The sequence below is a fragment of the Miscanthus floridulus genome, chromosome 14, assembly GCF_019320115.1.
Source record: "Miscanthus floridulus cultivar M001 chromosome 14, ASM1932011v1, whole genome shotgun sequence".
NCBI classification, from domain to species: domain Eukaryota; kingdom Viridiplantae; phylum Streptophyta; class Magnoliopsida; order Poales; family Poaceae; genus Miscanthus; species Miscanthus floridulus.
In genome coordinates, this window is record NC_089593.1 from 24419435 (window position 1) to 24446771 (window position 27337).

A 27337-nucleotide genomic window follows, 5' to 3' on the forward strand; every position below is an offset into this window, starting at 1 on the left:
TTCGCTGCGTGCCCTACGAACGTTGTCTGTATCGGGTCTTTAGCTCCCCGTTTTCGCGTGGCCGTGGCATCGTGCAGTGCTCACCGTCTTTGTGCACTGTGCGTTGCTCTTTTTTCCAGCATTCGGTCGGCTCCCGACTCTCGCGCCTCGTTCCTGTACCGGACCCCCCCCATTTCCCCTTCCCCTTCTTTCTTCTTTTGGTGACAGGATCGCCTGCATGCCTGCCTCGTCGAGCGGACCCTCCTCTTATCTCCTTTATTTCCCCCTCCGCCACTCGCGCAGGGAGCACACCATGTTTCCGACCTTATCTCCACCACATGCACCGTTTGTGTATCCCATCCCCGCCGCATCCGCCTCTGGTGTGTGGTTTCCCCTCTCCGTTCGCCGCTATAAATATCCTTGGTCCTTGCCCTTCTTCTTCATCCCCATTCCTCTCACATTCACAGCAGAGCTACGAAATCCAGTTATCGTTGTGAAGCTAGTCGGCAGTCTGAGGTAATAGTGTGATCTGAGAAGAAGGAAGGATCTGTTGCGGCGAAGAAGTTCAAGTTCTCTTGGTTAAGTTTGGTCTTAGGGTCATGATGTTTTACTTCTCAGTCGACTGTTTCTAGATCTATTGGTGCTACGCCATGTTTTGAATAATCATTATCTTGTTGTTTCTCCATTGTCCTCGTCTATCTCGACTTCTGGATTAAGTCTTAGTTGTACCAAGTTGCTCTTAACCATGTATCCCTAGATCCCCGTGTGGTTTAGTATTCGAAGTCGTGTAATCTTTTGTGTAGTCCCTGGTCTACGGAATGTAATTGCGTTTCCCCTTTTCTGCTTCCAGTTTCGAATCTCGGGACGTGATTCTTTTTAAGGAGGGTTGGTTGTAACACCCCGGTGTTACGATCCTATTTAGCGCCGCGATTTAGGCCATGAAAAATTTTTGAATCGAGTTTCTCGGATTTTAATTTAAAACGTACTCGAGGCGATAAGCGAATCCTGTGTGACTTAGTCTCGTGGACTCAAATGCACGCTCAAGTTTAATTACGCCGTACGTAGGGATATTCAGGACCGTCCGATAACGATGCTATCGAACGATTTATTCTTTAAGATTATAAGTAGAATAAAAGCCATTAATAAATAGAATGGGATATATATATATATATAGATATATATATATATATATACACACATACTCATAAGTTTATTTTGAAAAGCACGAATGGATGAGAGTGTGAGCAGCAGCTTCGTTATTTTTCTGACGTACACCCTACTCGTTAATTGGTATTTTTTTTACCGTCACCGTTCGTTTGACTGCCCGTTCCATCTTTTCACTCTGCGGTGTCATAAATGTCTCAGTGCATGCTTGCCTTGCCTGGCTCAGCGCGTGTCCGTCTGCTGCGGCTTGTCTCAGTCTATCCTCGCTTGTCTGTGGCTGTATGTGCCTGCTCTGTGGTGTCTTTTCCAGCAGGGCAATCAGTGTCTCTGACGGGCTCGGCTGCCTCTGGCCGGCTCTGTTTCCTTTTTCTTCTACCAGGACAGCAGCTGGAGCCGTCCGCACCAATGCTTTTCCCCTCCTCGGTTCCTGCCTCGCGCGAGTGCCCGCATGTCCCCTCTCCTTTTCCCCGCTCGCAATTGCCACGGCGTCCTGGTGCACCACCGACGCCGCTGCCTGGCCACCGCGCGCACGGACGCGCCCGTGCCCCGCGGTCTCCCCGTGAGCGAGCCCGTCCCGTGCACAGCTTCGCCATCTTGGAGCGCCGTCCGCGCCCGAGCCCACGTTGCCGCTCCGTTCCCTACTCGGTTGTGCGCCACCTCCGTCGTGCGCAGTGACGACCACCACCGTCGATCTCCCGCGTCCGGCCGTTGCAGTCCGATTGGCTTGGCGGTGAGCACCTCCAGGTCCTCCTACACCTTCTCCAAGCCACGCCTTTTTCCTCTCCTTGCCGGTGTCGAGCCGCTTCCAAGCTCCAGTGGTCATCAATGGCGGCTCCCGTGGTCCTCAACGCCCTTTCCTTTCCCCCCCTCGCTCATGCCATGAAGCGTGGAAACCAAATCCCCTCACCACCCTCTGTCTTCCCCAACTCACGGCTCTCTCTCTCTCTCTCTCTCTCTCTCTCTCTCTCTCTCTCTTCCAGAGCCGAGCTTCCCACGAGCTTCAGTAGCTGTCCATGGTGGACGAGCCTTGGGCATGGCCGCCCGTGCCCTGCTGCGGATCGAGCCGCTCTCCCGCCATCGTCGTGCCGCCGTGGCCACTTCGGATGCCACCGCATGGGCGTGAGCGCGCAAGACCCGTGCTGGAGCCGGTCGTCGTCATGGCGTTTTTCCCTGCTGAACCGGCCGTCGGTGAGGCTCGACACTCATCCCTCTGCTCTGCTCATGGTATGGGTAGAAGAAGGGTGACGTGCCCCTATCCGTGTTGGGCCAGCCGCCTTGGCCGCATGGGCTGGCTGGTGGGCCGTTCGAGCACTGCGTCTGGGCTCACCGCGCCGCAGGCCATGGCCAAGGCCGTCGGCCGTGCGCCCAGTCCATTTCGGCCGGGTGATACTGGGCCGCGCGCTCGCTATACGCCTGCCTGGGCCGTCTGGTGCCACGCGCCTTGGCCACGCGTGTGCCTGTCCGCTGGGCCGCTGGCCGCGCACCGCGCCATGGGCCGCCTGGCCGGCCCGCTTCCGCGCTGCTGGCCTGGCCGCGCGTTGGGCCGCGGGCAACGTGTCCGCCTGGGCCTTTGGCCGGTCTGCCTTGCTGGGCCGGTTTAGGTCCAACGGCCCTTTTTTTTGTTTGAGGTAATTTCTAAAATAGATTATAAAGTAAACTTGTAAAATCAATATAAAATGGTATAGGAATCCAAAAATTATGAAACTAGTTTTGTTAGTCTCCTAAAATCGTGATCTACCTACTCATATGATTTGTTCACATAGTGGGTAATATTCTTAGGAAGCTATATAATTAATTAGAGATAATTAATATTACGAAAAGGTAAACTTGTAGGAATTAGTATGGTAAATTGGTAATATTGTTGAATCTGAAATTTGTATAGTAGACTCCTAGCAGTAGTAGTTACTCACCGTAATTTTTGTAGCTCCAGAATAATCAGTTGCTAAATAGATAATGATGTCTTATTTTGAATACTGATTAAATCTATAGAATAAAATAAAGAAACACCATTGGTTTATATAACTAAAAGAATTGTTGAGAAATAACGTCTTATGCGACAACATGGATATGTAGCCTAAGTACGGTCGTCGTTAGAACTAGCTCGTTCACTTGAGAGACATAGAGCGTATTTATACGAGTCACGATTGCAGTCAGTTGATCATACCCTTGCAATTTATTACATTGCATATCATGATAGGGACGTCGATGGATCACGGAGTCATCGGGAGTTGCTGGAGAAATGGTGCTTTTGGAGATCATGTCACCATGATAGAAAGCTAACTTCTGATTATATTTTACCCAGGCAAGCCCCGGTGCATAACCCCTACTTTCTGCAGTTTAAATTATAATTGTGCATTAAGTTTTAAGGAGTTGAATGAAACCCACTTGCATATATATCTTTATTCCTATGAGTCTTACTAGTATGACAGGATCGTGTAGAATGCTATGCTACAGGACTCCGGTAGAAGTCGAGGGATTGCCTGTCACTCGCGAAAGATAGGAAACATGTTACTATATGATTATCACCTAGAATATTTAAAATGGTGACCGGGCAGGGATATGGTTTGGGTATTGGTGGGTGTAAGAAGTTGTGTCGCCGTGGAGGCGGGTCATAGCTTGGTTACACCGCTTTTCCCTGTCTGGTCGGTTAAGGACCGATCATTGCATATGACTCTAGGTAGGTCACAGACTTATTATCCCGAGCACATACTTGTGTATGGGCGCTTGGAAGACTTGTTGCTCTCTTGTCGCGGATCCGGCTCTTTCCAGACCGACTGTTAGGGTTTGTTTTTGGTGGAGGAGGTCCTTGCACCGCGCTGAGTCCGGGACTCAGGGGCGGGGGCTTGGAGTCCCAGTTTGGACGGGGACCTGGACACCCGGGATAGGAGAGTGATGGGTTGGTCTTGCTTGTGCCCGGGGTACAAGCGGGGCATGTGTTTTTCGGGGTACCCAGCTGGGGGCATTGATTCGCGAATCGCCGGGCTATCTGGTACGACTTGTCTACGGTTTAGCATCGTAGTAAGAACTGAAAGATGAAAGATGGAAGATGGACAAAGGAAACCTGATTGCTTATCACCTGCTTGAAAGTAGCATAGGTGCTTACATAGAATGGTTAGTTAATGAACGAATGCGGCTTTAATAAAAATTGAATATAAGGACACACGCTTAGTAATGCTTCCTGCAAAGGCAATAAACCCACAAGCCAGATAGCCTTGCATATCCTTGGAGTCTTTTCTTTTCTCCTGTCGGGTAAGTCTTGCTGAGTACAATTGAGTACTCAGGGTTTTATTCCCCCTGTTGCAGATAATAGGTGGAGACTTGAGCTAATCTTTGTGTGTGGATTTCTCCTGATGGGCTCAGAGAGGATTTCCTTTACGCTACGATCGTAGTCTTTATTTATAACTCTCACTAAATGTTTTTATAAATGAAAATTGATAATCTGTTGTCATAGTCTATATATCAATACTTCATCATGTCACTAATAGATGTTTATTTTCACTGTAACTCTGTTCACATGTTTCTATTCCGCTGTTCAATTAAATTGTTTATAACTCTGATAATATGATTTCATTCCGCTGTTATATTAATAAATATTATACTCTAATGTTGTATCAAAAGTGATATAAGAAATGGTTAAGAATGATGTAAGCTTTATTCGCTCATTTGTGATCCTGATGGCAAAAATGTGGATTTTCGGGTTCTCCCCTAGGGTGTGCCCGATGGAACCGAGTAATTTAGTGTTCTCCTTCGAGTGCTTAGTGTCTAATGGAAGACAAGCACTCCTGTGAGGCATTAAATTAGGTGGTTCTGCCACACCTCTCGGGTAGTTGGCTTATCCCGCCGCCATGCCTGAGTTTATCAGTGTCGTTGGCCTCCCACACATGCGCTTGGGCGCCCTATATAAGTTGCCGCCTCCCCCTTCGCTCTCCCTTCTCATCTACACGCAACCGTCACCCTACCGAGCATGCATCACTGTTCAGGCCGGTGGCTCACCCTCTCCCTTTCCCAACATCTGATCTGGGCCATCTAATTTTGATCTAGCGGCCTAGAGCGTCCCGTACCCCTTCATGGGGCATTTTTCATTAAGAGCCCCTCGGCTTTTCTCTTTTTGTGCCCGCGGTCCTCGGCTGGAAGCCGATTGCATAAAGTGCCCCCCCCATTTCGGAGAATTAAACCCGCGGTCCTCGATTTGATTTAAAATTGAGTTTTGATTTATTTTTAATGCAAAATTAGTTTACAGTATTTACAGAAATGCCATCCAGTACTATTTTCATCATATTTCACTCATTTTAGATCCAAATTGACCCGTTCAAGTTGTGTTAGGATCGTATTTACGTAATCTACATGTTTATGGTACTGTTAATCCTGTTTTTCACTTTTTTAAATTATGATTAGATTTAATTCATTAAATTACTCTAGGAAATCAGGTTTAACTCATAACTTTCACGTTTTAGCTCTGAATTTCGTGATCTTCGCTTCTGTGTGTTCGGAGCGAGATGTATATTTATTTTATAAACATTTTAACATTGTTTTATCTCTGTTGGTGTACTATTTTAATCTATAGTCTTTGTTTGCTATGCATGATTGCTCATGGATGCTTGTATGATGATGTGGTGATCGAGTATAGACAGTGACCAGTTCTCGGGTGATCAGGAGTATTACTTGGACGATCAGGACCAGCAAGGGAACTTTGAACAAGGCAATTATAGCATGGAATTTCCTTGTCCTATTCACTATTTAAATATGTAGTCATGTGCATGTGTCTAATTTGATACCCGTAAGGATCTCCTAGTCTTATTACCTTGTACCTTGTTTACCCGTGGGTTATACTTGCATTTGGGTAGTTGCTAGCGCTCAAGATACCTAAACATGATCTAAATGATGAGTAAAAAAGGTTCTATGGAACAATTGGTAAAAATATGCTCTTAGCAACTGGATGATAGGGCGAGAGAGCAATTGGTTTTTGTCCGAGATGGTCTTGACCCTCCCTAAGGACTTATCTGTTGGCAAAAGCTAGGACATACAGTACACCCCGGGGTGCCATATGGCTCTGGCTTTAGCTCAGTAGCGGGACCTTTTCTAGCTTGTTAGTAGGTACCCGAAAGAACACAAATGGGGCCTGCCAAGCTGAGTATAGTGCGGCCAATGTCCCTATGTGTATAGCCTGCGCGAATGTGCCATTCGGAAGGGGGGCTCTATATTCCCTTGCTGGGGAAACCAAGCGGCTACTAATTTGTTAGGGAAACCTTTGAAAGGTTTCATAGTGAACCCTGTCGACCTCCCTAGGTAGGGGGTTAAGAGATTAGCTGCCTCGGGCAATAGGGTAAATCAAGGCTCTCAGGTAAAGATGTACAAACTCTGCAGAGTAATTAAAAACTGTTATAACAGCCGTGCTCATGGACACGAGTCGCCCGAAAAACTGATGGAATAGTTGTTCAGTTGGTAATGATGGTGTTAATGATGTTGATTATAATGATGGTATATTCATATTATTGATCATGTGGTTAATTGGGGCTTAAGCACACCTTCATAACGCATGTTATGCTTGTTGATTATGAGATGTACTTACGCTTGTTTAATTTTCAATCTTTGGATAAAAATCCCGGATGGGTAACAGATGGAGGTGCATATGAGGACTATCCCGAGGATTTCTAGACTTGTGCTTCACCGATCGACGTCCCTGTGGAGTTAGAGGCTTTTATAGAGAGTAGTTACATAGTACTTCCGCTTTTATGAGAGATTTGATATTAATGTAATAGATTATTGTACGCGATGATGTAATAAGCACTATGATGATACTATGTAATTTATCAACTTATGTGTGCAACTGATCTCGGGGCACACATGTTTACAAAGTACAAATTGAGTTGGAAAAAAGTGAGAGGCCAAGGTTATGATGGACCAAGCAACATGAGAGGTGAGTTCAATGGACTAAGAGCTTTGATTATGAGAGAGAATAGGTCGGCATATTATGTCCATTGCTTTACCCTCCAGCTTCAGTTAGTCATAGTGGCAGTTGCTAAAAAGAATGATGACATTAGCGATTTATTTGATATGATATATCTTCTTAATGTTGCCGGAGCTTCTTGCAAGAGAAAAGATATGATACGACATAGTCAACAAGAGAGAGTAAAGGAAGCAATAGGTAATGAACAGATTTCTAGCAAAATAGGATTGAACCAGGTACAATCTCTTCAAAGACCTGGCGACACTAGGTGGTGCTCTCATTATAAGACCCTTCAGAGTCTTAACAGCTTGTTCCCTTCTGTTATTGAAGTTCTACAGCATGTTGAAAAAGATGGCCCAAATGATAAGAAGAAATGTCAAGCTCGTGGGCTCCTAGATTATCTCAAGGATTTTGATTTTGTGTTTTATTTACACTTGATGTTGATGATCTTGGGACATGCAAATTCTCTATCACTTTGTTTGCAAAGGAAAGATCAGGATATATTGGAGGCCATGTCAGAGGTAAAGCCAACCAAGCAAAAATTTCAGCAAACTAGAGATGATGGCTGGGAATCTTTATTGGAAAGCATATATTTCTTTTGTTAAGAGCATGACATTTCTAAGTTGGACATGAAAGAAGAGTATATTGATCGCCATAAACTAAGGAAAAAGACAAACCGAACCAATTACCAGCGCTATAGATGGGACTGCTTGAATTCAGTTGTTGATGGCAGCGAATCTTTAGGCTTGCTCGAACCTACTAGCTTTGAGGAATCAGTCCCTGGAAAGAATCCAAACGAGCCATTAGGAATTCAACATTGTTTTCACGAAAAAAGAACGGTGCCACTTTGATTGGATCTGTATATAACTACATATATATACACCGATACAGCTAATAAGAAAATATAATAAGTAACAAGATAGCTAAAGCAACAATGATAAAACACAATACGCCGCTCCTTGACTCGCAATATAGACGACCCATGTCCAACGTACGGCCAAAGGCTAAAACCATATCGACTTCATCTTGAAAAAATAAGCCACCAATCAGTAGTTGTCCAAATAGGATTAGGTCAACGACTGGTTAACGATTAAGCCAATCAGGAATGATGTATGCTGTTTAATGAGAACTATGATACAACTTTTAATTTTCTATAGTACTTAACTAGCAAAGTTACCCACACAAATAGCACTGAGCAATTAACTAGCTTTTTAATAAAAACAATTTATGTTTTTTTACTTGAACATAATTATATTTGAGTATTTTTGTTTTGTCATTTAATTGTAGATTTTTTGTCATATTGATCTAGAGACCAATGCAGCATCTTTTTTTTTCCTATCATTTTTTTTTCATGTACTATTTTTAACAAGAATTCATGAGTAAAGGATTAACTGATGTAGACATATATTTTTATGTTTCTTCAAATTTATATAGAACTTTATACATTGTTGTGCGAATGATATGATAATTTAGAGACCTTTTATTTATTTCTTCACAAAGTCCCATTTCTATACAGATTAGAGACCTTCTACACGTGCGGCATGATACGCATAATGTCGACGCGACCGCCGTTAGGAAACATATAGACACAGATACAGCATGGACTCTGATCCTCACCATTTTTTGACGAGGACGATCCTCACTTTTGTTCCTGATCATATAGAGATACAAAGACAACTAACCAAAAAAATATATATATAATAACAGCAATACGACTACAACGAGACATAAGTTACGGCAGTGCTAGCATCCGGACATTCGGATGGACACCCATGTGCTGCACTCCGTTTCACACGCTCCACGTGGGGCCAGTGCTGCCTACGCGACAAGAGGGGAAGGGGGCGGCGCCTCCGATTCGGAAGGACCTGGCCACGGTGTCGTATGGGTGCCCTGCCAGCGCCGGAAGGAGGACACACCGAGACGATACAGCAGAAGGCGACGAGGAGAGGTGCACCACCCGATCTGCTTTTAAAACATCCAAATACAACAGTTATAACATACGTAAAGGCATATGAAACATTTGAAACATGCTTCTAAAACACTTGAAAAAACACCTAAAAATACTTGAAAACCATTGCAACCTTACGCAACATCCAGATAAAACAAATGCAACGTATGTGTGAAATATATGCAACATCTAGATAAACAAGCTTGCAACATGTGTCGGGAAAACATAGATGAAACATTGATAAAAATTTGCAACATACATGTACAACTATTGCAACATACGCAACATCCTAATCTACTTTTGCAACGTCCATCTGAAATACTTGTAAGATATCACTGAAACATTTGAAACACTCGAAACACACACTTGTAATATGCGCTTTCAGTAAAACATGGCAGTCAGGCAGGTGGAGCATGGCACAGCGGGATCCCAGCCATGCGGTCGCGGTGGAGGATGACAGCGGACGGGCGGCTGTGTGGCCCTCGACGATAGGGTGCACGTTGTGCCCACGGTGGAGGCGACAGCAGTAGCTGAGTGGTGCGGCTTCGCGCGGATCACGGCGCGGTGGCGGTGGAGAGGAAGGCCGACGGGAGGCACTGTAGAGAGGGAGGTGTGCGGGAGCCATGGCGGAGCCAGTCGTGGGTCAGATGCGTGTTTTTTAATCTGCGATGACGGGAGGGGAGTGGAGAGAGCGAATAGGAAACGTCGGGTCCACCACAAGGGACGTCTGGCACAAACGGACGTCTACCTCCCAGCATTACCGCATAAGTTAAGCACGTTTCAAATAACAAACCGCCTATCACACCACCACTCCACCAGGAAGAGCTGCAAATTACAGTATGTATATACACAAGACACATCATACGTACAATGCGAAACCATTTAAGTATGCTTCACTTTAGTTAGCTTTATTTATTTACTGATTGTCGTGATCCCCACCAGGAAGGGACTCGTGCAGTTCTATACGGATACCTTATGCTGTCGTATATATATAGTTAACATGCATCTTTAGGTCGTGAGCTTATCTATTCTATAAAATACCACATATATAGTTACTTATTATCTAGTGATTTTCTGCCTCGCCGCAGTTCTGCGTGGCTGCCACCATCTCAATCAGGTCCATCTCCTTCACATGCACAGCTTCGACATGAGCTGCAGGTCCAGCAGGCTCAGCGCATCCAAGGGCGTCCTCATCATACCACATCATCATCATCTCCATGTCTATCTCAGGGTCGACCTTGATCGCGTGGTCGATATGGTTGAAGATGTAGTTCATGTCGATGTCGTCGTCGTCGTCCACGGTGCACACTTGGAAGGCGCCCTCGATCACGTCGAACAGGCCGTCACACATTTCAACTGATGAAAAGCCATCACAGATAGGGGCAAGAAGAAGGTCCTCGCAAGACTGAGACTCACTGCAAATGTACTCGTCCATGCTGGGAAGAAGAATGTCCTGGGAATCCAGTGTGTTTTCCAGCTTTATTTCATCAGTCTTTGCTGGCTTCGCTCCGGGAGTTTCAGGTGAAGATGGCGATGGCGGTGTAGGTTCAGGAAGAGGCGCGGCGACGCTCTTGTTGCTTGCGCCAATACCAAGGCCTTTGATGTAGTTCTGCAGAAGGGTGCCTGATTTGGGACCCTTGGAGCTACTGCGGCTCCGCCTTCGTGCAAACTGCCTTCGCTTTGTTGCGTTCCAATGGTTCTTTATGGAGTTCTCTGTCCTGCCGGGTAGCCGCTTAGCTATCTCTGCCCATTTGTTGCCCACTTCCTTGTGTGCTTGTATCAGAACCATGTCTTCCTCGTCGTCCCAAATGTCTTTCTGCATGCATATGAGGTTCCATAAAAAAAAGGTGGTTAATGGATGAATGAATTGTACTATCCAGATATTATCAATGATGTCATGAACTTTTTTATATCGTAAAATATCTCTAAAATTGTAGAAACTTGAATGCCCATTTTCAGGCTTTTAATTTCTTGTGTTTCCCCATATTTTATTTTATTTTATAAAGGATTTCCCAATTACTTATGGTGATTGACTAACCCGATAGTTTTTATGAAAGGGAGGGGGGAGGGTTTTCCTCATTGTTGTGACTCTGTATCATTCAATTTGTTAACTTGTTACATAAAGTCAAGCTAAAAACAGTTCCCTTCTTATATTTTACTACTTGAAAATAAAAATAGATGTAACCAATACTCCAAAATAATAATGTATTTTAAGGTTTTCCTCATTGTTGTGACTCTGTATCATTCAATTTGTTAACTTGTTACATAATGTCAAGCTAAAAACAGTTCCCTTCTTATATTTTACTACTTGAAAATAAAAATAGATGTAACCAATACTCCAAAATAATAATGTATTTTAAGGTGAATAATGATTTGAGTGTGTACAGACCAAAAATATAGTAACACGTGACTGCATATATATAATACTATATGTTTGCAAAAAAAAATCTCTCTTGTGTTCCTATCTTTCTGGTTTATCTCTAGGCACTCGATGCATCTAATACGCAACAAAAAATTACTAAGTCTGACTAGTAACTCCTACAAAAATTACTAAGTCTGACTAGTAACTCCTATAATTTGATGTGCCATAATGCATGTTTGGTCAATGACCATTCCAAATATTACTAAATGTGCTAAGATTAATAGTTCGGAGAACCGGAGAAACAAAATAAAGAAATGTCCAGCGCTACAATACGGTAAATACTACTCTTCGTTTCCAAATATATGCCGTATTAGGATTCAATGAGTCATGCTTTGTAAAGTTTGACCAACAAGTATTTAAAATATATGCATGCTTTGTAGATAAAATTTGCATCGGTAGATTCACATCATCCTTAACATCTTTTAAATACAGATTGATTTAGCAATTGATGATATATTACACTTCTAAGGACTTCTCCAAATTTTAATGCACCTTATAAAAAGAAACAGAGTAGTATAACTGATAAGGACGCATATTTTGCTACAGATTAAGAAGCAACAGAACAGTATTGGTTATGTGTCATCAACATTGAACCAAAGGATGTGCTCATAATGAAAAACATTGAACTGATGAAGGAAGAAGTTTACCTTGATGTTTGGCCTCAAGTGGTTGTGCCATCTTTCTCTGCATTGCTTTCCCACTCTTCCTAGTAGCAGTTGTGCTATGTAAGACCACTTCCTCAGTCCAAATTGTTCCACTAATTTTACCAGCTTCCTGTTAAATTTTCCAAGAATGAGCTCACTGATAGATAAGAGGAAACTAGTCATGACTTCCACTAAACAGTAGAGATTTTTTACTTTATAGGAGTAAGAAATAAGCAAGTATCGATGGATTTTAACTTTTACCTATCTTCCACTGGTGTCCACTGCCCTTTCACAACATTGGCTTTCTTCAAAGAGGTCTTCTTTCTTGGCAGAAACCTGCCATTCATCTCATATGGCTTATATGATCCAAGGCCACTGTTGATGAGATGAGAAACCTCAGTTTTGGGAGTAAGCAGTTGAGATCCAACTCTATGACCGATCGATGAAGCATGGTCGAATATGGGCTTCTTGATTTCTCCTTCTGCAAAGAACTGGTGTCCAAGGTTGTTGAAGGCTGCAGATGTATAGTCCCCAATAACCTCAAATGGATGATGATCAATAGGATGGAGCTCATAGCGTCCATTTTGCTGCATGTACGAATCAAATGGCAGGTAACTACAAATCCCTGTGTGGAGCTGAAAGCAGCTGAAATCCATGGGGATCTCAGAAGCTATGTAAGGTGGAGGGAGAGAGACTGAGTAGCAAGTTTGTTATCTGCCTGCATCTCTTAAATAGGAGAATTGTACAGGATGCCGTACTACTACTATATAGAGTACTAGACAAGACTTGTTTCCTTCAACACAACAACTTAATGAAACTTAATGTTTTACTACTTATTGCTAGTTAATGATTTTATTTATTGTCACTAATACTTAACGACTTCTTATATTCCATGGAAAGAGGTAATAAAGTGCTCTTTAATCTCAAATTTGGCACACACACATCTTAGACCTTACTACTGCAAATATTGATAATGGTACACTATACTCATATATCCAATAAAGTGTTGGCCCACAGGATCACCGACTTAGGTGAGTCGACCACTCACCAGTCTTGCCGACCATGACTAACGTTGTCCGACCACACAATATGGCTAGAGGTAGAAGAAGTGAGGGAGAACAAAGCATACACACACAGCAGAGACACCAGCGTTGGCCGGAGCTCTGTATAGGAGATGACAAATCTGAACTCTCTCTTTACTGAGTTACAGTGGCAAACTATATATACAACTATATCCATCTAGTCATAGTAAAGCTGCCATGTTGCTACAGTGACTAGACGAGACAACAGGGCTGACTCTGGCGCCTGCTCCTGCTGTGGCTTCAGTGTGGCTGGTGAGCCATTCGACGCCTACCCCTGCAGCGGCTACAGTGTCACAGCAGGGAGCCTTTTCGGCGCCGCCTTCCCCTGCTATGCGTTCACACAAGGGAGCAGTAGATTAATTAACAATTCTTCCCCTAATCCTGCTGCTAACCCTTGAACCCCCTCCATATCGATCATCTTCTTCAGCTCCATGAGTCGAAGACGGCCGAGCGGCTTGATGAGGACATCCGCGAGTTGTCGACCAGTTTTGACGAACTCGATGACGATCTGCCCTCCATCGACACAGTCCCTGAGGAAGTGGAACTTCACATCGATGTGCTTCCTCCGGTCATGGAGAACCGGATTCTTCGCGAGGGCGATGGCGGGCTGATTGTCCACCATCAGTGCTGGTGGGTGAGCTTCCACACCGGTCAGCTCGCCCAGCAGCTGGCGCAACCACACAACTTGGCACGCCACTATGGCTGCCACTACGTACTCTGCCTCACACGTAGATAGCGCAACCACCTTCTGTTTTAGCGATAGCCATGTGATCGGAGCCGACCCGAGGAAGACGAGCACGCCATAGGTACTCCGCCGTCCGTCGATGTCCCCCACCATGTCTGCGTCGCTGAACATAGTGAGCTGCAACCTACTTTCGCCGGTCTTAGGAAAGACGATCCCCTGATCTACCGTCCCCTTGATGTAGTATAGTAGCCGCTTCACCGTAGCCCAGTGATCCTCTCTGGGATCCTCCATGAAGGGGCTGACGTAGCCCACGGCGAACGCAATGTCTGGCCTCGTGTGGACTAGGTAGCGCAGACCGCCGACGATGCTCCAGTAGAGTGTTGCATCCACCTTCACCGCGGTACTGGCCTTCGTCAGCTTCAGCCGCTCCTCCATCAGAGTCACGCATGGCTTGCACTCCGCCATGCCGCTCCGCTCTAACAGCTTCAAGGCATACGCGCTCTGACCGAGCGTGAGTGCCTCCTTCCCCTGTCTCACCTCGATGCCGAGATAGTAGGAGAGCGCCCCGAGATCACTTATTCGAAAACAAGCCGCCATCTCACGCTTGAAGTTGTCGATGTCCTCCGCAAGCGCACCGGTGATGATCAAGTCGTCCACATACACGTCGATGATGAGCTCCTCCTTCCCCCATCGCCGCGTGTAGAGCGCGTGCTCGGTTGCGCACCTCGTGAACCCAAGCTCGCCCAGCATGGCGTCAAGCTTGGCATTCCACACTCGTGGGGCCTACCGTAGCCCGTAGAGCGCCTTGCGCAGTCAGAGCACCCTGTGCTCCGCTCCCTTGATGGCGAAACCCGAAGGTTGTCTGACGAAGACTGTCTCCACTAGCTCGCCGTTGAGGAAGGCCGATTTTATGTCCAAATGATGGACGCGCCAGTCCTTCGCTGCTGCCAAGGCTAGTAGCAAACTAATAGACTCCATGCGCGCTACTAGCATAAAGACTTCCTCAAAGTCGATGCCCTTGCGCTGGACAAAGCCTCAGACAATGAGTCGCACCTTGTGCTTGACAATGGTGTCGTGCTCGTCCCGCTTGACCTTGTACACCCACTTCAGGCCGATTGGACGGCATCCTGGAGGTGGATCGACGAGCTCCCAAGTCTCGTTTTTCTTGATCGCCTTCATCTCCTCTAGCATCGCCCGTCGCCAGTTTACATCACGCTCGCCTAGCGCGAACGTGGGGTGGTTCCTCTACACTAATGAGCAATAGCTCTGGGTCATTGAGCAGCCGACCCGCTAGGCCTAAGGGCCCTATGCTGCCGACGATGTCGTCCAGCCTGCGGAACCGCACCTCTCACCATTGTGGAAGGCATCCACGAACTCAGTGATGTCACTTGGAGGTGAGGCGAACTCGATCAGTGTTGATGGAGTTCCCTGTTCCGCCGAAGTGCTCGGCACAGCACCTGGAGTGCTTGGCACCCTAGATGCAGTGCTTGGCACTACTCCTGGACCGCTTGTCACCACTCCTAGAGTGGTCTGCACCCCTCCCAGAGTGCTCTACACCCGTCTTGCAGTGGTCGGCACCAATAAAAGACCCCTCGGCTCCGCTACAGGAGTGTTTGGCACCGTCCTAGAGTGGTCACCACCACTGCAGGACCTCCCGGCTCCATTCCTGGAGTGCTCGGCACCCCTCCCGGAGTGCTCGACACTCTTCCCCAGTGTCTCCACCATCGTGGATGACCAAGTGCTCGACGACGAAGGTGCTGGTGAAGCCACTAGCTTCCCCCGTGCTCAGATTGTTCCAATCCCAGGCCGCCTTCTTGTCAAACATGACGTCGCATGAGACAAGCACCTTATCTCCACGTGGGTCGTAGAGCTAGTATGCCTTGGTACCCTTCATGTAGCCTAGGAACACCATCGGTGTGCTCCTGTCCTCCAGCTTGGTCAGGACCGGCTTCGTCTTCCTGACGTGGCCGATGCAGCCGAATGTCCGGAGGAAGGACATGCTTGGCTTGCGTCCATGCCAAGCCTCGAATGACATCTTGCCCTTCAGGGCCTTGGTGGGAACGCGGTTGAGGATGAACACTGCCGTGGTCACCGCCTCACCCTAGAACCTTGTCGGCATGCCCTTGGCCTTCATCATGGATCGAGCAATGCCGACCACCGTCTGGTTCCATCGCTCCACCATGCCATTCTACTGTGGTGAGTACGGCGCGGTGTGGTGTCACATCACACCCTAATCCATGCAGTACGCAGCGAACTCCACCGAAGTGAATTCGCCACCGCGATCAGTTCTCAGCACACGGAGCTTTTTGCCGCTCTCGGCCTCCGCGCGCATCTTGAACTTCTTGATCATCGCCACCGCTTTGTCCTTGCTCGTCAGGAGTTGTAGCCACATGTAGTGGCTGCAATCATCCATGAGTAGGAGGAAGTACTGCCAACCACTGTTTGTGGCTAGCGTGATTGGCCCGCAGAGATCGCCATGGACGAGCTCGAGAGCGTCCGCCGAGCGATACTTGGCCGTCTTTGGGAACGACAGCCTCCTCTACTTCCCGGCTAGGCAACTATCACACAGGTCACCTCCGTGCTCGATGTGGGGTAGCCCTCGAACCATCTTCTCTAGCCGACCAAGCGTGTCGAAGCTGAGATGTCCAAACCGGGTATGCCACAGCCATGGTTCCTCGGTGTGCCTTGCCGCTAGGCACACCAACTGCTCTACCTTCAGGTCGAGCAGGTACAACCGGTTCTAGGACCTCTTCACCTTGGCAAGAAGTCATTGTTCCCGGTCCCTGATCCCAAGGACTCCGTCCTTGATCAGTACCTCGCTACCACACTCATCCAGCTGGCCAATGCTGATGATGCTTGAACGTAGCTGCGGGATGTAATATACATCCGTTAGCGCATGGTGCTCACCGTTCTGGCACCTGAAGATGATGGTGACGCGCCCTTGGATTCCTACCCTTGAGCCGTCACCAAACTTCACCGTACCGGTAACATCGTCGTTGAGCTCGAAGAAGGCTGCCTTGGAGCTCATCATGTGGTTGCTGGCACTAGAGTCCAGATACCACTGCTTCTCCTGCTCGCCGCCCACATGTCCAAGATGGACATGGATGTGGGGTTCATCAAGGTTGACAGCCTTCAGGGTCTTCCTAGACCCTTTCACCGTCATCACCTCTCCCTTGTCCTCAGCCTCAACGTCGTGAGTGCACAGAACGTCGCCATCAGGATAGTGGCCTCATCATCATCGTCAGCTTGCGCTAGATGAGCCTCAGCCTTCTTCTCCTGCTTGCGATTTGGGCACTCCCTTGCCCAATGGCCCGTCTTCCCGTAACGCCGGTAGGCGTTGGGGTCGACCTGCTTCTTCTTCTCCGAAGAAGCCTTACCGCGGCGCTTGCCATCGCCACCACGGCTGGAGGAGGCTACCCGGATTTCCTCCGAGCAGCCCACTCCTCTTTCAGCAGCAGTTTGCCGCTGTCCTTCGTTACTGTCGCCCGCTCTAGGTGCTCGTCCACCACCCATAGATGGCCTGTCACATCCTTAATGGTGAGGGTGGACAAGTCCAGCATCGTCTCTATGGAGAGAGCGATCTGGATGTACTTTGTCGACACGGAGTGGAGGTACTTAGAGACCACCTCCTCTTCATCGATGGTGACGACGTGGCTCTTCAGGTTGCTGATGAGCATCTACAGGCGGAGAGAGAAATCCTCCACCGATTCACCATCCTTGAACTTGAGGTTGGCATACTCCTGTTTCAAAAGCTAGGCCGTCGCCTTCTTTGCGCGGTCAGAACCGACGCGTATCGCCGCAGTAGCCTCCATGGCTCCTTAGCAGAGCTTTTCGCCCCCAACGGCTACCTGTACTCCGCTGGTACAGCAGCGAGGATAGCCTCCAACGCTGACATGTCATCTTCTTCATTGTCGGTGCTCTTGTCAATAGCATTCCAGAGCCATCGGGCTCTGAGCTTAACCTTCATGGTCACCGACCACTCTCCATAGTTGGTGTGAGTCAGCGTCGGCCAACTGGTGCCGCTGACCTCCCGCACCGTACGAACAACGACCTCCTGTCATGGCTGGGTAGCCACAGCAGTGCCACTGCTGTCGCCCATCTCTAAACCGTCCGTCATCGCCAGCGGTTAGTCCGGTGATGACGCTTGTACGGCTCTAATACCACTTGTTGGCCCACAGAATCACCGGCTTAAGTGAGTCGACCAGTCACCAGTCTTGTCGACCACGACTAACGTTGTCCGACCACACACTATGGCTAGAGGTAGAAGAATTGAGGGAGAATAGAGCATACACACACAGCAGAGACACCAGCGTTGGCCGGAGTTCTGTATAGGAGATGGTAAATCTGAACTCTCTCTTTACTGAGTTGCAGTGGCAAACTATATATACAACTCTATCCATCTAGTCCTAGTAAAGCTGCCATGCTGCTACAGTGACTAAATGAGACAGCAGGGCTGACTCTGGTGCCTAATCCTACTGTGGCTACAGTGTGGCAGGTGAGCCGTTCGGCGTCTGCCCCTACAGTGGCTACAGTGTCACTGCAGAGAACCTTTTCGGCGCCATCTTCCCCTATTGTGCGTTCACAGAAGGGAGCAGTAGATTAGTTAACATAAAGTTCATGCCATCTAATGACCCAATGCATCTCAGATATTACGGAGTTGTAAGTGTAGAACCCAATTGCAGTATGAAGGTTCAGGCTTCGGAGGCATGCACGCTTGGGGCGGGGTTGGGTGGGAGTAATTTGTACAAGCTATGGTAATCAAGAAACATATGGAACCGTTTGAGGTTGGTTGGTAGTCAAACCTAGAGGTAGAGACGAGGAAGTGCTGAGTGCAGCCACGTAGGTGACACGATTCATTCAGTTTTTGGGACTATAGCAGATTTATCAATGCAAAAGTTAATACCTAAAAACTAAAATCTGCCATACCTGTACTTCCACGATGGCATGGGCTTTAGCTTGTGGAAATTAAGTCGGCACATTATATAAACCTATCTTATATAAACCAGACATCGAGCTTCTTATCAATTGTTCGTGACTTGTTGCCACTTATTATTGCATATAAAAAGGAAGATGGTTGTCAGACACATATATATAAACCCTTAGTGTACCATTATAAGGAGCAAATATATCTAAATCTAAACTCAACAAAAAGAAACACCCATCCAGTGCACCTTGATACATGCATTGGCTGGAACATGCCAATTTCTAATTCTAGGATAAACCTCCCTTTAACAAAATTTGTCAGGTTTCAGGAAATAAACCTATCAGCAATTCTAGCAAGCCTGTTATTTTGAAGTTTTGAAAAAAAAAATCTGTATCATCTTTAATGTTTCTGTCCATTTGCACATGCTTCGACCTAATCTCTTCTACTCTCCAAATCCCATATAAATATATAATGCCAACAGGAAAAAGAAGTCAATTACTTATTCGCTTGGACCTATGCTTCAGATACGAAACATTTACCTATCTTAATAGGGTGACAGTTTGTTTGTCCTATATTTCATTCAGATATTCATTGTAACCAATTCCGCTAGAATGTTTAAAACAATTTATAAGAAGCATATCCAATTAATTGCACATGCGCTGCACCATAAATCCCTGGTCCATGCAGCCAGAGGGTGGAAGTAGTAGGGATTCTATATGGGTCATGTTCGATCGTGCAGTTATTCATTCAGAAAACTTCAAACGCATATATATGCAAACACAAATTTACGCTTGGGGAAAAATATCAAATCTGAATGGTGGTCTGGAAAACCTGAAAGACAATGGTGTCCACCTGTCTCCTGATGAAGATCAAAATGACAGTCCCAAGAAATGTTCATAAGTCCCCACACCAATTTCTTGGGTTAGAAAATGTGCTCAGGTCAGGTGATACTCAAACGCTCTCGAGAGAAGAGTGTTAGATTGATCTCTAATCCTAAACTGGGCCCAACGGCCCAGTTGGGCCTTTGATCCGCGTCCTGATTGGGGGGCGCCCAGCCCACTATGGCTAGAGGGCCCCTGTCACACTGCGCAATAAATAGAGGTGGGGGGCGGCAGCTCAAGTCATGAGGTTCGCCTGAGCCGAGCTCCCCACCGACAAACCCTAAACCCAATCTAGTGAGGGGCGTAGCCAGTGACGGGAAGCACCTCCACCACAGTACTGCGCCGCCTCCGGACTGCGTCACCGGACTCCACTGCCTTCACCGCCGGTCGCCACCATGCATCACCGACACTGTCTTCACCAACCGTCGCTGCCCTCGCGCAGACACCGATTCCACGGCGGACGCGAGCGGATCCTCCTCTGCGGTGTCAGGTTCGACACGATCTTCTACTCCACCCCTCTCTGTCTCTCTCGTTACACTAGTAGATGTTCTAGGGTTCATGATTCTATTCAACAGCAAGTAGACATGTGCCTATAGATCCTGTTCTAGGTCTAACAATGGTACCAGAGCCAACTAGGTATAGATCTAGCCTAACAGACAAGGTCCATTTGTGATGTAGACTAGGCCCGATCTTCCGAAAGGTATGATAGCGTCGATTGGTGGAGACTCGACGTTCACGATCTAGGCTTCGAACCAAGACTGATTCGGACCCCCGCAACCGTTACACCACAGCTCCGTTAGTTATCAACCACGCGAACGCGATTGACCTCGCCGAGAAGGCTTTCCTGCAAGTGAATCGAGAACACAAGCAAGAACGGGATGAACGCAATCTGAAATTGAAAATAAATATGAGGCTTATGATAACGAGAAGAAGTTCAAGTCTTTATTCAAAAGGACTAATCGCCACAGGCGAACAAGATCAAGAACTGGGGCCCTGGTTCACAGCAAGCGGCCTTGGCGGCGACAGTTGCAGCAAAACGATGTCTGTTTCACGAGGAAATCAAGAACTAAACAAAACTCAAACCCTAAGGAGAGCGACGGCTGGTATTTATAGAGTCTTGGGCGTCACCCCCCCTGGACGCGCCCCCTAATGGGTTCAAACACGATACACGGTCCAACGGACCAAAAGACGGTGTCGCAGCACCTGACAGATTCTGGATGCTGACTTGTTTCGACGATTCCCGTTGATTCCGAAGGGTTTTTGACGTGAGACCAATTGGGTTGGCTTCCTTATTAAATTAGCTTTCCAACCATATGTGGATCGTCGAAAATGGAGTCCAGATGCGTCCTAGGTGACCAGTTTAAGGTAGACTGGTCCTAAAACCCGAGACAGACTCGAACTTGAGTTGCTTTGGGTCTCCACCTCGGGGACTCGAACCGAATTAGCCTCGGACCTCCTTCTTGCTTAGGACACCCTCGCTGATCTCCTTGGTCTCCATATAGTTCTCCAAGCATGGTCATATGTATAGAGGTCATGTCCTCATCATCCTCCCTTTCTTGACGAAAAGCCATCCTCGGCGTCGATTTTGTTTGAAGTCGATCCTGCACAACATGAGGACAAACGAGGTTTCCAAAATAATGAGAATGGACAATGTTGTGAGAAAGAATATGACCATATATCCAGGTTTGTAGCATGTCTTGTCCTACAGACATATAGTCTGCTCGATTGAAATACACATGATCTTTGTCAATACTATCCTACAAAAGATTAGTACTAACATGAAATATATGCTCCCTTTCTTTGGATTCCACTTGTGTTCGAAAAGCAAAACTAGAGGAATATGACATAACAACAATGTTGATTTTACTGTCCTCTAGTTGATCATTAATTTGCACAACTAAAGGAGAATTTGGATTTGTACAAATGTAAACTCGTTGTATCAAATATTGCCCTTGGTTGTTATATTTACCAAAAACATGATATGTATGTCTAGAGAACCATGGCAAATCAGCATATGCATAAAGTTTCTCCTCTAAAGAACTAAGATTACATGGAACATCAAATTCAATGTAACCCAAAGTATTTAAAGAAGACAACAATTTTAGCTCATCAACTTCACTAGCATTATGAATAACAAGTCTATTTTCAGCACAAGTGCTCATTTTCAGCACACATATAGCGTGATCATTCTTCAATGATTGCATGGGTATAACAAAAATATCATCATGCAAGTCATCTTCATCACAAGAAACATCAAGCAAATCATCTTGTGACAAAGGTAAATCAAGCAAATACTCCACTAAAATTTGCTCTATCATATCATGATTGGTGGAAATATTCAGCACATGAAGAGAACTCTCACCTTCTGTGAGTTTAGCATCATGGGCATTACCTTTGCTCTCATGTTCAGCAGGGGTAATAGTTGATGGTTCTGAATTTTCACATGACGCTGTGAGCTTCTCATTTTCTATCACATCATCCTCGCTCTTTTCTACATTGTCCTGTAAAAGGTTAGGCATAGCAGGAGGAATAACAACAGACTCTTCCTCTAAATGGTGCATCTCATCATATGAAGTCAAAACAGGAGGTGGATTAACAAAGGTTTCTCGCATAAGAAGTTTCATATCATTCCAAATTTGAGGCTTATCAGAAGGATCTAAAGACTCCCACCAAGATAAAGTAGAATGTCGTAAAATAGTAACTGCATTTTTACCTTCCTCCTTGGACACATAAAGCGAGTAGCAAATATGTTATCGATGGCAATTTCCCACTCCATGTACTCATCAGCACCTATACCATCATAAGTCGGTGGATACGAACAACCTGTTATTGTTAGAAGACAGCAAAAGATAACACAAAAGTATTATCCCTACCAACTACTTAGGTTGTGGACAAGGAAAAATAAGGCACTCAACTCTCAAGCATCTTACCACGGTCTTACAAGTGTTCTTACCAAAGCAACAGGCGGTGCAATCGATCGGTGACTGTGATATCGTTCTAGCTTGAGTGTAACAGTTGCAAGGCAAACCTGTACTTGGTTAGAAGAAAGTGAAGCTTGGACAGGCACAATATAGTAGCAAGAAATAGCAAAATTCACAACTAAATAGCAAAGCTGAATAAGTATCCCAAGTACTTGTCTTAGTTGCTGGCCTACTCACGTTCTAAGTACCAGATGTATCAAGTGATGTGAACAGCAAGAATATGATTAGGAATAAGGTAGAAATCAGCACACGCAAACACAGCTCAAATGGCGCTCTCTATGTGCTCCTCTAGATATTGTTCTACTTTGGCCCCTCTCTTTTTTCTCTATTTTTGGGATGTTGTTGTTTTTTTGGGATTCTTTGACTTTTTCTTTTTATTTTTTTGATATTTTTTCTTCACTTAGGAGCACAAAAGAAGTAACCACAGAAAATATGAGCTTAAACAAGTGAAAGACGTGGCCTGTGGAATTTTCAGAAGACGTGCTCGAAATCGATAAAGACCTTGTGACCATGAAAAGAGGATCTTGTGACCACTTTTTGACCTAAATAAAAATCTCCGACCTTGTCAGTGCGGGGGATTGATGGATCCAAAATTTTTTTCTGATCAATTTTGATATATGGAACGTCGAAATCTGAGTTCATATGCAAAAACTAGACCAGTTTTAAGAACGGACTCCGAATTAGAGGACAAAATGGGAACAATGTGCGCAAAATTGGTCACGGCAACAAGGATTTGATGGAAATAGTGAAGACAAGTGTAACAAATAAGATGACGTGGACTAATTAGCCTTGGACCTCCTTCTTGCTTAGGACACCCTCGCTGATCTCCTTGGTCTCCATATGGTTCTCCAAGCATGGTCATATGTATAGAGGTCATGTCCTCATCAATTTGGATCTAAGAAAAGAACAGATGTTCATCCGAACCCTAACCCGTCGGGGAACAAGAACAATACCCTAACCCATCGGGGAAGATGAATAGTGACTCCAGTGAGTCAAACCCTAACCCTAACTTGCGACGGGAAAGGGGAATAACTAGCCAGATTCTATTGAGTAGATCTCGGTATGGGTACAAATAGAAAAGAAAAGAAATCAAATAAAAGAGATGAACCGAATCGAACGAATCGAATCGGGAAAAGAAACCCTAACCCTAGATCCCCAATCAGTTGAATCCAAGAAGAACAAAAGAAAGAACACAAATCAGAAGGGGAAGAAGGGGAAGGGGAGGCCTGTCTCGACCGCTGCTAACACCACCGAAGTGTGGCTCACTAGGCCCTAGCCAAGGAGGCGCCATGGCCAGGCCGCTCGACGGCGGCGCGCTCAACTGCTGGGGAGCGCGCACGCCGGCGAGGGGGTCGGCGACGGCATCGAGGCCCTGCTCGCTCTCATCGTTGCCTGCTCTTCGCTCGGCTGCTCGATGCTGCTGTGCTGAGGAGAGAACGGAGCGAGGCGTAGAGAGAGAAAGGCTAGCATATAATGAATTAGGGTTTCCCCGGGGGCGATGCGGCGTCAGCTTTTATTTCGAGCGAAACGCGCGCGTGGCCGTCAGATTAAGATGAATGGTGCAAATTGATCAGGCCAGCGATCGGCCTAGGCGTGCGCGCATGGCCACGCGGCTTTGGCGGCCCAGGCCCAGGTTGCGGCCTAGGAAGCACAGTGTGCGCGCGAGCAGGGAGGGCCGGGCCGTTTTGCGGGCTGGGCTAAAAAACAGTGTTCATTTTGAATCAGTTTTTGTTTTTTCTTTTTCTAGTAAATGTTTATTTCCTGGAAAATGGATAAATGACTTAAAGAAAATATAAAAGCGAATTTTCCTGTGGGTAAAATTCACAAAATTGAGATTATTTTTCCGCTGCGTATTTAAAGTTGTTATTTTCATTATTAAATTCGAACCAATGGGAGAATTTAATTTTGAAAAATAGATATGTTTTTAGTTGATTATAATATTATTATTATTCTGATCAACGTTGATTAATGACAATATTATGATGTTATTTATGAGTTTTGTCATGCATTAATTCTATTTCTGCCCAACGGTGATGTAGAATTAGTGTAGAGGACAATTGTATGTTTTAATTTTGACTAACATTGGAACTAAGGCATGCAATTATTATTGTTATTATTTATGTTCTTACTCTATATGAATTGTGTTTTCAGGCGGATACAACTTAATGGGTTGTATCAAAGAGATCCCCACTCCCAAAGGTGATAACTACACGGAGTGAAAGAAAAAGATTGACCTAGCCTTCATCTTGGCTGAGGTGGATTGGGTAGTCACCTCATCGTGTCCCACTAAGCCTATGGCACCGGTGAGGGAGACAAATGAGGTTGATGCTGCTTGGGCAACCAGAGAGAGGGATTTTGCATCCCAAAGATGTCCTATGACCTTGAGTATAGGAAATAGGTCACTGCCAACAAGAAATGTATGGCTGTGATAAAGAACACGATTGAACCTGCAATTGTGGGCTCAATCCCAGAGTGTGACATCGTCACCGAGTACCTCGATTGAATAAAGAGTTAGTTCACTGGCTCTTCAAAGACATATGCTACCCAGCTGATAAAGCAGCTGGTGATAGAGAGGTACTTCTGGAAATGGTGGCATAAGAGAGCACATACTAAGGATAAGCAATTTGGCATCCAAGCTAAAACCAATGGATCTGGCTCTCAAGGAAGAGTTCCTTATCCATCTGATTTTTGCTTCCTTGCCAAAGGAATTTGACACTTTTGTTGTCAATTACAACATACAGCCCGAGAAATAGGACTTAGAGAGGCTCATGGCTATGTGTGTGCAAGAGGAGGAGAGAATGAAAGCTGCCAATGGTGGCACTATTAATTATATAAAAGACAACAAGAAAAAGAATAATAATGTTAACTCCTCCTCAAAGCCAAAGGGAAAGGGTCCCATGCTGCATCAGCCTCAGCAGAATAAGTTCATAGTAGAGAAAGACCAGTGTCTCTATTGTAAGAAGACGGGATATTATAAGAAAGATTGTCCCGATTACTTAAAGATGGTCATGGCAAAGAAAGGTGAGAATATTATTACGTTCATAAATGAATCTCTGTATGTACAGTATTCAAAATCTACTTGGTGGATTGACTCAGGTGCAACTGTTCATGTTGCTAATTCTTTACAGAGATTCCATTCGATGAGGACTACGCAAAGAAGAGAAAGACACGTTAAAGTTGCAAATGGAGTCCGAGCAGATGTTGAAGCCATTGGCGATCTTTCTCTAGAGCTTGCTGATGGTTTCACACTTTTACTTAGAGATGTTCTTTATGTTCCCTCTTTACAGAGAAACTTGATTAGTGTTTCATGCTTGGACAATGATGGATATGATTGCCATTTTGGAAATGGCAAATGTAAGACAACATTTAATAATGCATGTGTTGGTGTTGCTATCTTACAAAATGAGCTTTATTTGTTATCACAACGTGATGATGTGAATGTTGTATGCGATGATGGGAACATTGCGTGCGATAATAAGAATGTATCCTCGTCTGCGGATGTAAACAGAAAATGAAAGAGAGCTCACGATGCGTTGTCGAAATTATGGCACTGTCGTTTAGGCCATATTTCGAGGGGGAGAATAGAAAGACTAGTTAAGAATTATATTCTTCCTCCATTAGAGTTCTTAGATTTAGAACAATGCAGAGAATGCATAAAAGGAAAGTCTGTAAAGAAAATTAAGAAAGATGTCAAACGAAGCGTAGGAATTTTATAGATTATTCACACAGACATCTATGGTCTGTTTCCTGTAAAGAGTGTGGATGGTTATGATTCGTTCATAACATTCACAGATGATTACTTCCGTTATGGCTACATTTATCCAATCAAAGAAAGAACAGAAGCATTGGATAAATTTAAGATATTTAAGGCAAAAGTTGAAAACCAACACAATTTAAAGATTAAGATAGTCAGGTCCGGCCGTGGGGGGAGTACTACGGTCGGCATACCCCATATGGCCAAGTTCCTGGACCTTTTGCAAGGTTCTTATAGGAGAATGGCATAGTAGCCCAGTATTCTACACTGGACGAACCTCAGCAGAATGGAGTAGCTGAAAGACGCAATCGTACCCTGATGGATATGGTGCGCAGTATGATAAGTTACTCCACCTTACCGTTGAGCCTGTGGATGGAGGCGTTAAAAACCGCCATTCATATTCTCAATAGAGTACTAAGTAAGTCGGTGCCCAAAACACCGTATGAGTTGTGGACTGGAAGAGTACCCTCACTGAGTCCTGCTGAGGCAAAAGTATTTAACCCAAACATTGGGAAGCTAGATCCCAAAACAGTAAGTTGCCATTTCATTGGCTACCCAGAAAAGTCAAAAGGTTTTTGTTTCTACTGTCTAGATAGACATACAAAGTTTGTGGAAACGAGACACGTAGTCTTCCTAGAGGATGAAATGATGAGGGAGAGCATGGTAGCTCGAGAAATTGACCTTGAAGAGAAGTGGGTGTATGCACCCACTCCGATGATTCATGAGCCATTTTTCTCACTACCTGCTATCGCTACACCGACAGTGCAAGATACTGTGGTGCCAGCACCTGTTGTTACTCCGCCTATGGCAACAATGAATGACGATGAGGAACCTGTTCTTCAGGATCCTGTAGAACCTATTACCACACATGAGGGGGAGCAACAACAGCCTCAAATAGAAGATGTGCCAAATGTGGAGGCCCCTAG

At 45.7% G+C, this 27337-nt stretch overlaps 1 protein-coding gene and 1 pseudogene across 1 annotated transcript; both read right to left on the bottom strand.

Annotated features, from left to right (window-relative positions):
- Positions 1–10101: 10101 nt before the first annotated feature.
- LOC136502742 (uncharacterized) lies at positions 10102–12828 on the bottom strand (annotated as a pseudogene).
- A 3273-nt stretch (positions 12829–16101) lies between these two features.
- Positions 16102–17034, bottom strand: LOC136503202 (uncharacterized). Its single transcript, XM_066498354.1, has 2 exons — positions 16790–17034; positions 16102–16270 (listed from the first exon to the last, which is right to left on the bottom strand). Exons 1-2 carry the CDS (start codon positions 17032–17034, stop codon positions 16102–16104), a joined length of 414 nt encoding a protein of 137 aa, XP_066354451.1.
- Positions 17035–27337: the final 10303 nt, after the last annotated feature.